This window comes from Pan paniscus, chromosome 3, assembly GCF_029289425.2.
Source record: "Pan paniscus chromosome 3, NHGRI_mPanPan1-v2.0_pri, whole genome shotgun sequence".
NCBI lineage: Eukaryota > Metazoa > Chordata > Mammalia > Primates > Hominidae > Pan > Pan paniscus.
The window spans coordinates 1,427,613-1,442,516 of record NC_073252.2 but is presented as its reverse complement, the minus strand read 5'-3'; the positions used below and the strand labels follow the sequence as shown (position 1 = coordinate 1,442,516).

General features: G+C 44.0%; 2 protein-coding genes across 6 annotated transcripts in view; one reads left to right on the top strand and one right to left on the bottom strand.

Moving 5' to 3' along the window:
* The window catches only part of RNF212 (ring finger protein 212), a 66,678-nt gene that overhangs the window by 4,464 nt on the left and 47,310 nt on the right, over positions 1-14,904 (top strand). For 4 of the 5 annotated variants that reach the window (XR_008625042.2, XM_008963696.5, XM_034958151.3 and 1 more), the window contains exon 2: positions 715-776. Coding sequence is in view for 4 of the 5 variants with exons in the window: in XM_008963696.5 (XP_008961944.2) it covers positions 715-776 (62 nt within the window). In the remaining variant the exon portion in view is untranslated. Of the gene's footprint in view, positions 1-714; positions 777-9,277; positions 9,414-14,904 lie in introns of those variants that run through there. The other variant, XM_055111110.2, reaches the window with a different exon arrangement.
* On the bottom strand, positions 11,091-13,659 carry LOC100979556 (RWD domain-containing protein 4-like). The gene has a single exon (XM_034958154.3). It carries the CDS (start codon positions 13,443-13,445, stop codon positions 12,879-12,881), a length of 567 nt encoding a protein of 188 aa, XP_034814045.1. The 5' UTR covers positions 13,446-13,659; the 3' UTR covers positions 11,091-12,878.

Sequence of the window (14,904 nt, the reverse complement as noted above, 5' to 3'; positions counted from 1 at the left end):
ATCACTTGAACTCAGGAGGTGGAGGTTGCAGTGAGCCAAGATCGCATCATTACACTCCCGCCTGGGTGACAGAGTGAAACTCTGTCTCAAAAAAAAAAAAAAAAAAAGCTAATTATGGCCAGACACAGTGGCTCACGCCTACAATCCCAGCACTTTGGGAGGCTGAGGTGGGAGGATTGTTTGAGCCCAGGAGTTCGAGCCCAGTGTGGGCAACATAGTGAGACCCTGTCTCTACGAAAAAAATTAAAAATTATCTGGCTGTGGCGGCACACGTCTGTGGTCCTAGCTACTCAGGGAGGCTGAGAGGGGAAGACTGTTGAGCCCGGCGGGGGGTCAAGGCTGCAGTGAGCTGTGATCATGCCACTTGCAGATCAGCCTGGGCAACAGAGCAAGACCTTGTCTCAAAAAAATTTTTTAATTTTAATTTTAAAAAAGCCTAATTGTAATAAATACCTGGGATAGACTTAGCCGTAAGTGTTGTTGATCTTTATGGTCACTGTTTTTGTGCATATTTGCAAAAGAGGGGAAAAGGATGTTAGTTCTATAAATCCTTCCAACTGTACCAGTACCCACAGCCTCATCCTGTCAGAACATGAAAACCTGTAAGTGATACAATCCTGCCTATTTCTTGGAGAAACATTGTAAAGTCTGCATGTATACATATTTAAAAGTAGTAGTCAGTCTAATATAATAAAGCCTATTTTTATTTTATAGGTAAAAAGAATGAATGCTTGATTTGTAAAGCTCCTTGTCGTACAGTTTTACTTTCAAAGCATGTAAGTTGAAATCTGTAGTATCTGCATCTTAATCACAGTCATATTTCCTTTTAAATTTGATATTTAATTTTTAGTCGTTTGTGGTGTCTAAAATTTTCAGTCACTTTGCTCCGTTAACAAAGATATCTGAGTAATCAAAATGCAGTTAGGATTTAGTTTTTAAAACTTAATTTTTAAAACTTTCTTAGCTATAGATTGACCTTATTCCTAGGTTGTTGAATCGTGCTGTGTTCCTGGAAATGAAAGTGGGTTAAATAGATTTCTGCAGCACAATACAGGCACCTTAAGAGGGTGATAGAGTTTGGATTTGTATAGGGGTCATATATAATTAAGAGTGTTGTTCATAAAGTAAGTTTAAAATCAATTACTGCTGAAGGCTTAAAACAATGCCTTTTGTTCTCTCTATAAAATATTCAGTTTAACTTGTTATTGGTATAAACAAATGATTGGTCTTTTCTCTGCCTGATCTCCAAAATGTGCATTTGGTCTGATGATTTAAACATAATAGTTGTTTTTTTCTGATTACAAACATAATACAAGGTTACACAACATTCGTATAGTACAGAAAATTATAATGGCAAATGTGTAAGTCCCGCCGGGCGTGATGGCTCATGCCTGTAATCCCAGCACTTTGGGAGGCCAAGACGGGCGGATCACGAGATCAGGAGATCAAGACCATCCTGGCCAACTCGGTGAAACCCCATCTCTACTAAAAATACAAAAAAATTAGTTGGGCGTGGTGGTGGGCGCCTGTAGTCCCAGCTACTTGGGAGGCTGAGGCAGGAGAATGCGTGAACCCGGGAGGCGGAGCTTGCAGTGAGATGGCGCCACTGCACTCCAGCCTGGGTGACTGAGCGAGACTCTGTCTCAAAAAAAAAAAAAAAAGTGTAAGTCCCCAGATCCTGTTTCCCAGAGATGACAGTGACCAGGAGTTTGGTACCTGTTCTATGTGTGTTATTGTGATTTACCTTTTCATAAAAATGGTGTCTTCTCGGCCAGGCGCAGTGGCTCACACCTGTAATCCCAGCACTTTGGGAGGCTGAGGCAGGCGGATCATGAGGTCAGGAGATCGAGACCATCCTGGCTAACATGGTAAAACCCCGTCTCTACTAAAAATACAAAAAATTAGCCGGGCATGGTGGCACACGCCTGTAGTCCCAGCTACTCGGGAGGCTGAGGCAGGAAAATCACTTGAACCCAGGAGACAGAGGCTGTGGTGAGCCGAGATCACACCACTGCACTCCAGCCTGGGCGACAGAGCAAGACTCAGTCTCAAAAAAAAAAAAAAATGGTATCTTCTCAGTTGACATTATATTTTGGGCACACTCACTCTTAAAAGGACTGCATTATATTTTAGTATTTTCCTATCAGTGAGCCTTTGGATTTTTTCGGTTTTTCGCTGTTTCAAACAACCTTCCAGTGAACATTTTTAACCAATATCTCTCCACACTTATAAGAATATTTCTGTGGCATAAATTCCTGAAGTGATGAAAAAGCAAGGGCAAAAGATATAAATGTTTGCACTTTTAACAGAAAACACTTTCTTTTCCTCCACACATGTGGCAGCTTAGAGCCTCAGTGCCTGCCTGCTTCTGCTCCTCGCACGGTACCCTCGCACTAAGCCCTGTCACACGGTCGGGCTGGAGGCTGGTGAGCCCTTAACCTTTCTCTAGCTTGAGTGGAATGTTCAGGTCATTTACTTACTTTCTTGTTTCCTAGTAAGTATATTTAAGACCATCCGTGTCTTTCTGTGCACTGCTATTCTGTATCATTTTGAGTACTGCTTTTCTCTCATTTCTAAATAATCTCTAATATGTCTTTATTTTTTTAACTCAGGAATTATTTGAAAGGATATGCTTTAGTTTCTAAGTGGTTAGCTTTTAGCTCCCTGTCATTTTCATCGTTAATTTTTAGTCCTATGGCATTCTGATGAGAGAATATGGCTATGTGGGTTTTTTAATTATCAGGATTTTCACTGTGGTTTAATACACAGTAATCGTTCATATTTGATGGGTGTTTAAAAAGGTGTGTGTTCTTTTCTCTGTGTCTGAGTGACTGTGTGTGTGTGTGTGTGTGTGTGTGTGTGTGTAAGTAAAATTGTTTAACATGTAGAAGTTGTTCCTGCTTCTCTTTCTCTAAACCATCACAGACCGTGTGGGCTCTTTCTTCCGCAGTGTCTTCCGAATGCTGGTCTTCCCTTCCCTGTTGCTTCACCCCCCCATAGGAGCTGCTGCTTCCTCCTCCTCTCACTCTGGCTTCCTAGAGCCTCTTCACCCTGCAGCCAGAGGGATCTGCTTAAATGCATCCCAACTTTCCAGGAGTAAGCGCCAAAGTCCCCCATGCATGTAGACCCTGTGGCCTGGCCTCTGGCAGCCTCGTGGTCCCCAGGCAGCCACCTTGGCCTGCAGCCCCTCCAGGAGCCAGGGTCTTCATCTGCCTCAGTGCCTGGCTTTCCTGTCCCCTCTGACTGGAATGTCCTCCCAGATGGCCACAGGCTCCATCCCCCACAGCCTTAAGTCTCTATGGAATGTGAGGAGACATCACCAACAGCTCTGGCTCATGCTGGCTTCTTTGACCCTGACCTGCGGTAGAAAGGACGCTTTATATTATGCCAGCATGTGCACTTGCACGTGGGTGCATCCGTGTGTGAGCACTTCGGTGAAATCAGTTTCACAGGGCAGTTCTTATCCTCGCTTAGTGCAGTACCCTCTGATGGTTTCCAGTCTCATGTTGTTTTTTCTTTAAAACAAAACACATTGTGAGTGGACTTCCCCAGACCTGATTGTGACAGACACCACCATGTAAAAGTGACCTTCTGACGCTGTGTTCCTTGACCTGGATTATTCTGCTTCGCAGTGTGTGTCACCACCTGAGATATCTTTATATATTGATTTGTTTGTCATTATAATGCTCCATTACGATTGAACGCACAAAATAGGGCACCACCGTATTGGTTGGGTGGTGGATGGCCAGGGAGCAGAGCAGACTGAAGCCAGTGCCTGGGGATGTGGTGGGTGGCCGGGCCGCCAGGAAGGGAGACTCCGGTGAGCGCGGAGCAGAGCAGCAGCTGTGCTCCCCCTGCATCTGCCTCCTTGAGGAGGGAGAGTGTAAGCTAGACCGGGCCGGTTTTTACACACACACGTGGAAAGGAGTAGCTACAGTAAGGAGGTGAAGGACGAGGATGCCCCACAGTCATGGACACGCCAGTTGCTTTTGAATTCCAAGTGGTAAGAGATAAGTCTTGAGGGTGAAGGCCCTGAAAGCTGAGGCAGCACTTCTGCCTCGCTTCACTTAATGGGAACCCCAGCAGGCAGAACTAGGGCCTGGAGACAGCAGGCAAGAGAGCTCCTCCAGAAGGCAGAGCTGCAGTCCAGCCCAGGCTCTCCCTGGGGCAGGAGCCCCCAGCACCCATCCTCAAATGCCTCATGACGTGCACCTGTGTTCTTCCTCCTCCCTTGGTGTGGTGGGAAGTGTTTCTTAGCTGTCCTGCCCCGTGCCGCCATTAGATGTCAGGTCATGGCGAGGATGCAGACACGTTCATTGTCTTTCTAGCTCATAGATTGCAGGCCAAATCGGGACCCGAGGGAAGGGGCCACATGCTGCCCCAGCATCTGAGCTGGGCCAGTGACAGTGGTGGTGGGGGTGCTCCACTCTGTGGGAGTGACTTTCTGTCTAAGGGAGGAGTGACCTGGATACCAGTGACCAGAATGGCAGACCAGGCCAGGCTGGGCAGTCATCACCACACCTGCTCCCTTTCTTCCTGGGCACCTGGCTGTACTCATTCTCCCCACCTACCTTCCCATGCTGAAATGCAAGCAGGAGCAATGAAGACCACTTCCAGGCGTGGCCCATAAAAACAGCCTCCTGGACAGCCCTCCACTGCCCTTCTGTCACCACAGAAGCCCTGGAGAACAGGGCAGAGCTGCTGGGGGCGGGGTGACCTGAGCCCAGGGCCTGTGTGGAAGGCCACCCACTGAGCCTGGTCTTGAACTATTGTATGGGCAAGAAACAAGTGTCCCCACAATAAGCCATTGAGATTTGGGGGTTGTCTGATACACCAGTTGGCCTACATTCATCTTCACATGTCCGCATAAATTTTGGAGGCATGTCGTCAATTTCCACAGACACAGAATCCTGTTGGGATTGTTACTGTGGACTTACTGTTCTTTAGGGAGGCTTTGTGCAACAGTGTTAGTATCTCTCTTAGGTATTTAATGATTTGGACTGCTACTATTGTAGTTTTAAACAATTTTTCTCAAGTGCTTATTGCTAGTATATAAAAATGCAATGGATTTTCTTAACTGTCTCTAGAGACCTTGCAGAATTTACTTGATAACTCTGTTGGTTTATGTGTAGATCCTGCTAGAACATTTACATACGCCAACATGTTATCTTTGAATAAGGACGCTTTAGATCTCTCTTTCTATTCCTTATGAGCTTCCTTTTTTTTTTACAGCATTGGCTGGGACCTCCAGTACAGTGCTGAGGAGAAACAGTGGCGTTAGCTGGCGCCCTCGTCATTTTCCTAATTTCAGGGTCAAGCTTCCAGTATTTCATCAAGTATTATATGTGCATCAAGTTTTTGCTAAGGTTTCTTTTTTAATCATCATGAATGGTATTGAATTTTGTTAATTTTTCTATGATTATTGACTATAAATATTTTATTAGCTTATTGTATAGCTGTCGAGATTATCATTTAATTATTCTCATTTATTTTGTTAATGTGGTGAGTTGCATTTATTTTTAGAATTTGAAACCCACGTTAGATTCTAGGAACAAATTCAACTTTGTAGTGATACAAGGTAGCTTGTATATGTAAGTAAATTCAGTTTGCTACTATTTTGCATGGGGTTTTTTGCACCTATGTTCATATGAGAGCTGGACCTGTAAATTTTTTTTCTTGTAATGCCCTTTTCACATTTTGGTAAATCAGGTCTATTCTGGTTTCATAAAACAAGTTGTAAATTATTTTTATTTTTCTCTTCTCTGGAAAATTTTTTGTAAGATGGGGGTTATTTCTTTAAATGTTTGGTAGAATTCAGGAATGACACTATTTAGGCCCAGTAAGTTTTTTGTGCAAAGATTTTAAACTAGGGATTTAATATCTTTATTAGACATCGAACTGTTTAAAGTTCCTAATTCTCCTTGAGTCAATTTAAGTAAATTGTGTTTTTCTAGGAATTAGTGCATTTCGTCGGAATTTTCAAATTTCTTGTCATCAATATGCTTGTTATCCACTCATATTTTTCATGTCTGTAAGTTCCATAATGATGCCCCTTGTTTAACAGTGGGTATTATGAATTATCTTTTCTCTTGACCAGTGTGCCAAATGTTAGTGATTTTTTTTTTTTTTTTTGTATTTTTTTAGTAGAGACGGGGGTTTCACCCTGTTAGCCAGGATGGTCTTGATCTCCTGACCTCGTGATCCACCCACCTCGGCCTCCCAAAGTGCTGGGATTACAGGTGTGAGCCACCGTGCCCGGCCTTTTATTTGAGACGGAGTCTCGCTCTGTTGCCTAGGCTGGAGTGCAGTGGCGCAGTCTTGGCTCACTGCAAGCTCCACCTCCCGGGTTCACGCCATTCCCCTGCCTCAGCCTCCCGAGTAGCTGGGACTGCAGGGGCACACCACCACGCCTGGCTAATTTTTTGTATTTTTAGTAGAGACGGGGTTTCACCATGTTAGCCAGGATGGTCTTGATCTCCTGACCTCATGATCCGCCTGCCTCGGCCTCCCAAAGTGTTTTTTTGGGGTTTTTTTTTTTTTGTATTTTTGTATTTTTGGTAGAGACAGGGTTTCACCCTGTTAGCCAGGATGAATGTTAGTGATTTTTATTAGTACTGTGAACTCTTGAACAACACAAGTTTTAACTGTGTGTGTCCATGTATACATAGATATTTTTCCAGTCAGATGCAGATCAAAAATACAGTATTCATGGGATACAAAACCTGCTCAGATGGAGGGCTGACGTTTCCTGTATGCAGGTTCTACAAGGCCAACTGTGGAACTGTAGTATGCCTGGATTTCAGCACACTTGGGGTCCTGGAACCAATTTCCGCTCATATACTGAAGGATGACTGTATTTTCAAAAACTAATTTTTAGCTCTGTTGGTCGTGTCCATTTTATATTTGTTTCCTATTTTGTTAATTCTCTTTATCATTTACTTTTTGTCTGGATTTAGTTTGTTCTTTAAGATGGGTGCTTAGGATTAATTTTCAACCTTTCCTCTATAATATTACACTATAGGGTCATAACTTCCCTTCTGTGTTCATTTTTGCCTGCAGTATATATATTTGATGATACTATATTTTTATCTTTGAATTTTGATATTTTTACTCAGTTTCTCCTGTGACCCATGTGTTACCTAAAAGTATATTCATTTTTAAATATTTGCAAGTTTTTAGTTACAGTTTCTGTGAGCTAACACATAGCCAAGTACACACATTATGAGTGTATACCTCAGTCAATTTTTCAGAATCATAATGTGTAACCAACATTTAGGTCAAGGAAAGTAGTTTACCCCCTGCTGCAAGCTTTCTTAGGTGTATGTACAGATATTTTTGTGCTGAGAAGGAAGAGCCCTTCACAAGGTGAAACATAATGGGGCCATATGTGTATTTTTGTTTCCCTATGGCAGGAGCTGGAGGAGGGATGACACTCAGTAGAGGTTTCTCAGGTGAAAGGAGCAATAGATGACGATGTAGCAGATGATGTCACGAGTGGTGTGGAATTTCATTAATTTTTCTATAACTATTGACCATAACTATTTCATTAGCTTTTTTCTTCCCCAGTAGAACTTATTCATTCTGGAGAATTAGTAGGAACTGGAGATACAGGTGGCAGAGTCATAATCCTTCAACAGGAGCAGATGAACAAAATCTCATCTTAAGCAGAAGGGAATGCCATGTTTACAGGACCTTTCAGAACCATGAGCCAGAGTTTGACCACTTGAAAAGTTTAGAAACGGAAGAAAAGTTCAACAAAGCTAGGTGGTTTCCCCGAGAAAAATTCTGCTCGGTATTGTCTACCAATAATAAAACAATACAATTATGGAAAATCAGTGAAAGGGACAAAAGACCAGAAGGATATAACTTGAAGAGGAAGATGGGGTGTGTAGAGATGCCACCACGGCTACTGCACTGTGAGTGCCTGTCGTTAGGCTCGTGGGTCTAGGGGTTGCGGTCACTCCACAAAGAGCATCTGCCAGTGCTCATACTGGTCACACCAACTCAATTCCTGTTAATAGAGATTTTGAAACATATTTATCTGCAGGTGATTTGCAGATTAAAATCAAGTCTTTGGCATCTGGAAATTATAGACAGGAGTTTTAATATTGTGGATATCAAGCCTGACAATATGGAAGAGCTAACAGGTGATTTCAGCCGCAGAATTCCATCTGAACAGCTGTAACACATCTGTATCTAGCAGCAGTAAAGGAACTATTTGCTCATGTGACATGAGAGCATCTGCCCTCTGTGATAGGCATCTACACTGAAGAACCTGATGATTCCAGTAACGGGTCATTTTTGTCTGAAATCATCTCCTAATTTCTGACGTAAAATTCAGCCATAGTGGTCAAATATGATGATAGAGACCATTTGTTAGTCAAAAGTTGGAACTTCAATATGGAAAACGCGGCCGGGTGCGGTGGCTCACGCCTGTAATCCCAGCACTTTGCAAAGCCGAGGCAGGCAGATCACCTGAGGTCAGGCGTTTGAGACCAGCCTGGCTAACAAGGAGAAACCCCATCTCTACTGAAAATAACAAAAATTAGCCAGGCTCAGTAGCACACACCTGTAATCCCAGCTACTTGGGAGCCTTAGGCTAGAGAATCATTTGAACCTGGGGAGTGGAGGTTGCGGTGAGCGGAGATCGCGCCACTGCAAGCCAGCCTGGGCCACAGGGTGAGACTCCATCTCAAAAAAAAAAAAAAAAAAAAAAAAAAAAAAAAAAAATTATGGAAAATGCCTGTGGAAATGTAACAGGTGCACCAGTAGCTTGGAAGTAAGCTGTGCACTGTGTGAAAAGGACCATGTGTCTGACAAATTCAGTGTTGTTGGAATGGATCTGACGGTGTTGTGACTGGGTCTTAACAGTAATTTCAGAATGTTTGACAGGAACACAAAACAAGACCTAACGCTAGAAGTATCACGGGAAAGCAGTAAGCCTGGTACGATTCTGAAACCGTGCAAAGTCCACACAGGCAGCAAGCAAAAGAAGATGAAATGAGTGTTGACAGCCGAGAGTCTAGCAAGGAAGTCCTGTGTAAGCCTGGCGCCCCAAGGACAGTATCGTGCTGTAGCCAGTACAATCTGTGTGTTTCAAGACAGTAAATTAGGGCTAGCATTCCTAGTCAGAGAACCCCCTTCCTGCCTAGTGGCAGTGGCTGAATCAGCCTTCATGATGATAAGAGCCCTCTTTTGCAGCGCCCCTTTCCTGTGTCTGACAGCGAGTCACCAACAGCACGCCTTTACAGCTGCGTGAGGAGAGCCCCGTGGATCCCGCACAGTGGTACCCGTGTCCGCTTGCGCCGTCGGACCTTGTGGACTCGATTGCTCTGCACCAGGGTTGATTTTCTCCATTCCTTACGCGCGCTGCCATGATGACGTCAGACGCAGCAAAGGCCTTCAGTCACGCTGTGAGATTTAACTATGTATCCTCGTTACTGTACCATTGTGGCGCACACACCCACCTTTTAAAAATTAAATACAAAAAGAAAACATTCGTTTGTGATTTTCCTGGGGATTGTGCGAGCAATCTTGACTTTTAAAAGTCTAACAAAAATTCAATTTTCTTGATGATGCGAGGGCCTCAGCTCTCACCGATCCCCCTTCTCCTGGCCTGCCCCGCCCCGCTCCTGCAGCCACACTGGCTCTCACTGCACGAGGCCCCACCATACGGTGCTGCCATGGACAGCTAATACTCACTTAGATTTTCCGCCATTTCCCCCTCTTCCCTGCTCCTCGCTGCCTCCCGAATCTCTGTGCTTCTATCAGGAATTATTTTTCTTACCTACAGGGAATTCCTTTATTATTTATTTTAGTGCTGGGCTGTTAGTGTTTTCAGTTTTTGTTTTTTAAAAAATGTCTTTTTCTTGAAGCACATTTTCACAGACTTCAGAATTCTTTGTTGAAAGTGAATGCATCTTAGCACTTTGAAAATTCTGGCACCTGGCTTATCGCTGGCCCTCTGCAATGTGAGTGCCGGGGTGGAGGAATGGCTGCCTGTGTTCTCCCGCTCAGGCCTCACTGAGGTCTGTGCATCTGTGCTGTGATGCCATTTGTTAGTTTTGTAGACTTCTTGGCTGTTCTGTCTCTAGGCTCATCTTCTGGACATCCTGGGGTGTCTGTCATGTGTAGAATGACTCAGTCCCCCTCACCCGGAAGGCCATGGAGCCATATCGATCTGTGACAGCTTCTTCAGTTGCTCCCATTTCTGGTCCGTGGAGCTCTTGGTCTTGTCTCTGAGGCATCTGTGTATTTATAATATACCTTAGATAACAGTGACAGTTCCCACTCCCTGCGCACTCACATGGGCCACGCTCTGCTGGGGGCACTTTTTCTGTATTGTATCACCTGCTACTTGCCATGGCCGGGGCTGAGGGGGTGCTGTTTCTGCTTCTGTTTTATACGTGGGGAGACCGAGGCATGGTGGAGTTAGGTGAAGAACCAGGGTTGCAGGTCAAGGGTGTGCAGAGCTGGATTTAGGCCAGACTCTGAGCTCCTGATGCCTGTGGCGTTGGACATACTGCTTGTGCCTTTGCAGTTTGGTGTGTATGGGAGGGTGTTACACGGGAGCTCGTACCCCATCCGAGCCAGAGCCAGGTCTCCCCTCTGTTGGGTCTCAGTCCCCCTGTTACAGAGGAGCTCACCTCCAGGATGCTCTGCTTGGCCTCTGCCTCTGGGAGCCTGGGAGTGGATTCTGGAGTGGCTTCCAGGACCTCTTCATCTGCACCTGCCCCAGGCTTTGGAGCTGGTGCCTTAATCCTGATCCAAGCCAGTCTATACTCTGTCTTCTAGAATTCTTCAGTCTGGTCAATTCAAGATATCATTTCCTGTTTTCTACCACAAATAGAGTATTTTTTTCCTAAATTTTACTATCATTTCAGTGGGATTTGGGGAGCCACTGGTAGGTAGGTGGATGGGCTTAGATGATCGTCTTGACTCTCTATGCGCTCACTGTCCTGAACCACAGAATGGGAGGAGGCATGAGGTTCTTCCTACATCTTGTCATTCTGGTGTTTGTCCCTTTCTTTGTTTTTGGTTTTGGATTTTGGTGTTTTGTTTTTTGTTTGTTTGTTTTTTGTGTGTGTGTGTGTGTATAATTCAGACTTTATTGCTTATTAATTATGTCACTCCACAAAATTTTAAGTAAACAGACATTGAGAAAATATACTGGGAGTGTTAAACAGATGACGGCAATATTGACGAGGCTGTTCAAGTGTTTTACATAAGGTAATAAGAGGCACCACCATCACCATAACCCCTAGAAATGTGTACATTTCATATAAAAAGAGTAAAAATAGTTCATTGTTATGTAACTAGCATCATTCTCTGTAATCTATGAGCCATAATAAGCCTGAACAATTTCAGTCTCTTCAGAGCAAAACAAAGTATTTTATTCCACTAGCAGATGTTTCTCCAAAAACAAAAAACAAACCAATACAACCACAAATACTACCCACACACAACCCTGAAACATAAGTTGCCGTATTCCAGTGGTCTTGAATTTTAACATGTTTTGCTCTACGTTAATTCAAGAAATAAAATGAGAAACAGCTTTGAAAATGAGATTAACTCCTTTGCTGTAATTATACTTACTCTATAATTCATTTAGCTGAAGTCAGTTAATGAGTAAAAACCGAGGATACAGCTCAAACTGCTCTTAACTTCTTTAAATGTTTACTGTTCTATCAAAACTCAGACCCAAGCTGCACAGGTGTACCTTGAGGCACTAACAATCTCCCTACCAGACATAACAGTTTTATGTGTTCTTAAAGCTGGGCGCATAAACAAAATCACTGTACATCACACATAAACATCAGAAACTTTTCTTGGCACAACTAGACCAATAGTTTCCTCTATTATTATTACTTTTAAATCAGGCATGTGTAACAGTTCAGCGTTTAAAAGACTCCCATGTATATGATTAAAAACATGCTCAGGTTGAGAAATATATTTGAATACTTGAAGAGACACTCCAAAAAGAAACAAGACTTGAAATGTGGTTTTATGTTGAACCATTTAGGAGACCTCAGTTATCCAACAACTAAAAGCACACAACAGCAGATAAATAGGATTTTATTAAAATCAATGTCTCCAACAATACAAAAACTAAGTATTAAGGCATCTTTTACTCCCATCCTGGTATATGCAAGAGAAATGTTTTAAGGAAGGGCCAGCATTTCTTACTAAAGTGCTTTCTAGTGTATTTGGCAGATTTGTTTTTATATTCTCCTATTCCACGTATCACTCAAAGCACTCATGATCAAACATCTTGACCCAAATCAAGAGAAAAGTATAAATAGATATTAATTTATTAAAGGGAAGCAGTTCACCTTTCAAAAATTAAAAGAAACTACAAAAAGTATCATGTATAAAGTTCAAATACCAGCATTTAAATTTCTCTGAAGCAATTTACGGTTCAGTAATTAAGCAAAAGAAGAGATGAAGACTTAAGATAAGAAGCCTATTAATATGGATTGCACTATGGAGTAACTGTTCACTACTCGGCTCCACTGGGATGATAGTTTGAAAAGGGCTTCATACTCCTTTAAGAAAATAGCACATCCACCAGGATAAGATCATTTAAATTAACACTGATTCTTATTCCCCATGCCTGTCCCTTTATAAAGCTCAAGGGGCTTCATAAAGTATACTAAACAGTAACATTTTCACCTTTTATTAAGACAAGTTTGTGAAAATAATTTAATACAACCAGATCTCTTCATGAACTTTCAACTTACAACCTTTTTAATGTAAGAAACATACAAAAAATTGTGTTTTATAAAAAGTCGCCTCAATACCGGAAAATAGTAATGAAAGATTTTGAACCCAGTTTTACTCTTTAAAGAATGCTCTTTCCTTGTCTCAAATTCCAAGTGCTACTCATCATCCTTAGAGCCAGTTTTGCTTAAATGCTTCACAACATCAACCCAGTTCCAGCCTCGAGGAAGTTCTCCTTTGTGATCTGTTTTGTCTGCCAGCTTACGCTTCTGGGCTTTTGAAAGTTGTTCTTTTTTGTCTTTTTTCTTACTTGATGGGGCTGTATTAGGAGTTTCAATTGAAATGATATTGCTTATCGATGTTGCGGAATTGATGGGATTGTGATTCTCCATGAACTGCTCTTTATTGTCTTTGGCATATTCGAACAATGTATAGGTCATAACGGTTCCAAGATTAGCTTCTACTGCTTCCTGTAGCTTCGCTAATATACTCTGCTTTACAGCTGATGATATGGTGTTGTTAAAAAAAGCGTTCATAGATAGAATTGGAGGTGTTTGGGGATATGTTTCTGTCCAGGAAATCTCTATTAAGAAGGCTTTGGGATCACCATTTTCACCTATCCTATATTGAAAAGAAACTGGACTTAATTCCCGGAAACTTTCATCTCCTTCATAAATGGAGCGTAATGCTTCTAGTTCCATCTCCTGGTCCTCGTTGGCACTCATCGCGCCGGTCGCGGGGCACCTCCTGAGCGGACGGCGTTCGCAACAACGAAGAGAAAGCGAAGGCAGCGGCCCAGAGGCCGGGGGTCCCCCTTTCGCGCCTCGGCTGTGGGGGCGGCACAGTCTTGGCACTGGCAGACGCCAACTGCGCGCGCCCCGAGGCTCGGCAGCGCCCAGCCGCCGGCGGTGGGCTGTGGGTTACGAGCCGGAGCCGCGGCTGCTGTTTGTTTGTTTTTTGAGATGGAGTCTTGCTCTGTTGCCCAGGCTGGAGTGCAGTGGCACGATCTCGGCTCACTGCAACCTCCACCTCCCGGGTTCAAGCAATTCTTCTGCCTCAGCCTCCCAACTAGCTGGGATTACAGGCACCTGCCATCATGCCCAGGTAACTTTTATATTTTTGATAGAGTTGGGGTTTCACCATGTTGGCCAGGCTGGTCTTAAACTCCTGACCTCAAGCGATCTGCCCACCTTGGCCTCCCAAAGTGCTGGGATGACAGGCGTGAGCCTCTTTTCTTTGGACTGCTCAAGCGATTCTAGCTCACAGCAGCTCCATGCCTAGGACAGCTGTCGCCTAGTGTTCTGTGCTAACGTGGTCCTGGGTGGGGAAAGTGAGGGAAGGCCAGAGGTGCAGGGAGGTGAGGCAGGGCATCCTGGAGACACTTGTGAAGGAAGTTGGGAGCGTCTGCATGAGGGCTTGTAACCAAATGCTGTTTCTTTTGCCCAGGCTGGAGTGCAGTGGCACAATCTCGGCTCACTGCAAGCTCTGCCTCCCGGGTTCATGCCATTCTCCTGCCTCAGCCTCCCGAGTAGCTGGGACTACAGGTGCCCGTCACCACGCCCGGCTAATTTTTTTATATTTTTAGTAGAGACGGGGTTTCACTGTGTTAGACAGGATGGTCTCGATCTCCTGACCTTGTGATCCGCCCGCCTTGGCCTCCCAAAGTGCTGAGATTACAAGCTTGAGCCACCACTCCTGACCTACGAGACGCTGTTTCTTAAACCTGCGTCCTTTCTTAAGGTCCTTACACTTGCTTTTTAAATAACTCGACATGTACTTGTGACTACATAGTGGTGACTTAATGCTTGTCAGCCTATATCATCCTTCTGATTTTAGTATGTCTCCATACTAAAGGAGGAGGCTGGGCTGGAGGCCTTCATTCATGGTGACCTTCTGCCCTCACTAAGACCCTTTTGAGGAGGGAGCGTGTCTTTGCCAGGCAGGCTGCTCTGCCTCCTGGCCCTCACCACTGTCCGGCACAGCCCTCAGAGGGAAGTGGCCAGGACGAGGGGCTGTCCTGTTGATCGAGGCTGTCCCTGGCAGGGCCCCTGAGAGGCCATTCACAATGTGCTGGCCACTTCAGTCATCTACAGCTAATTCTAGGTCTTCAAGTACAGTTTTTAACTGGGGGCCAGAAGCACTTATTAGACACAATAAATGTAGAGTCATTTCTTTATCTTTCAG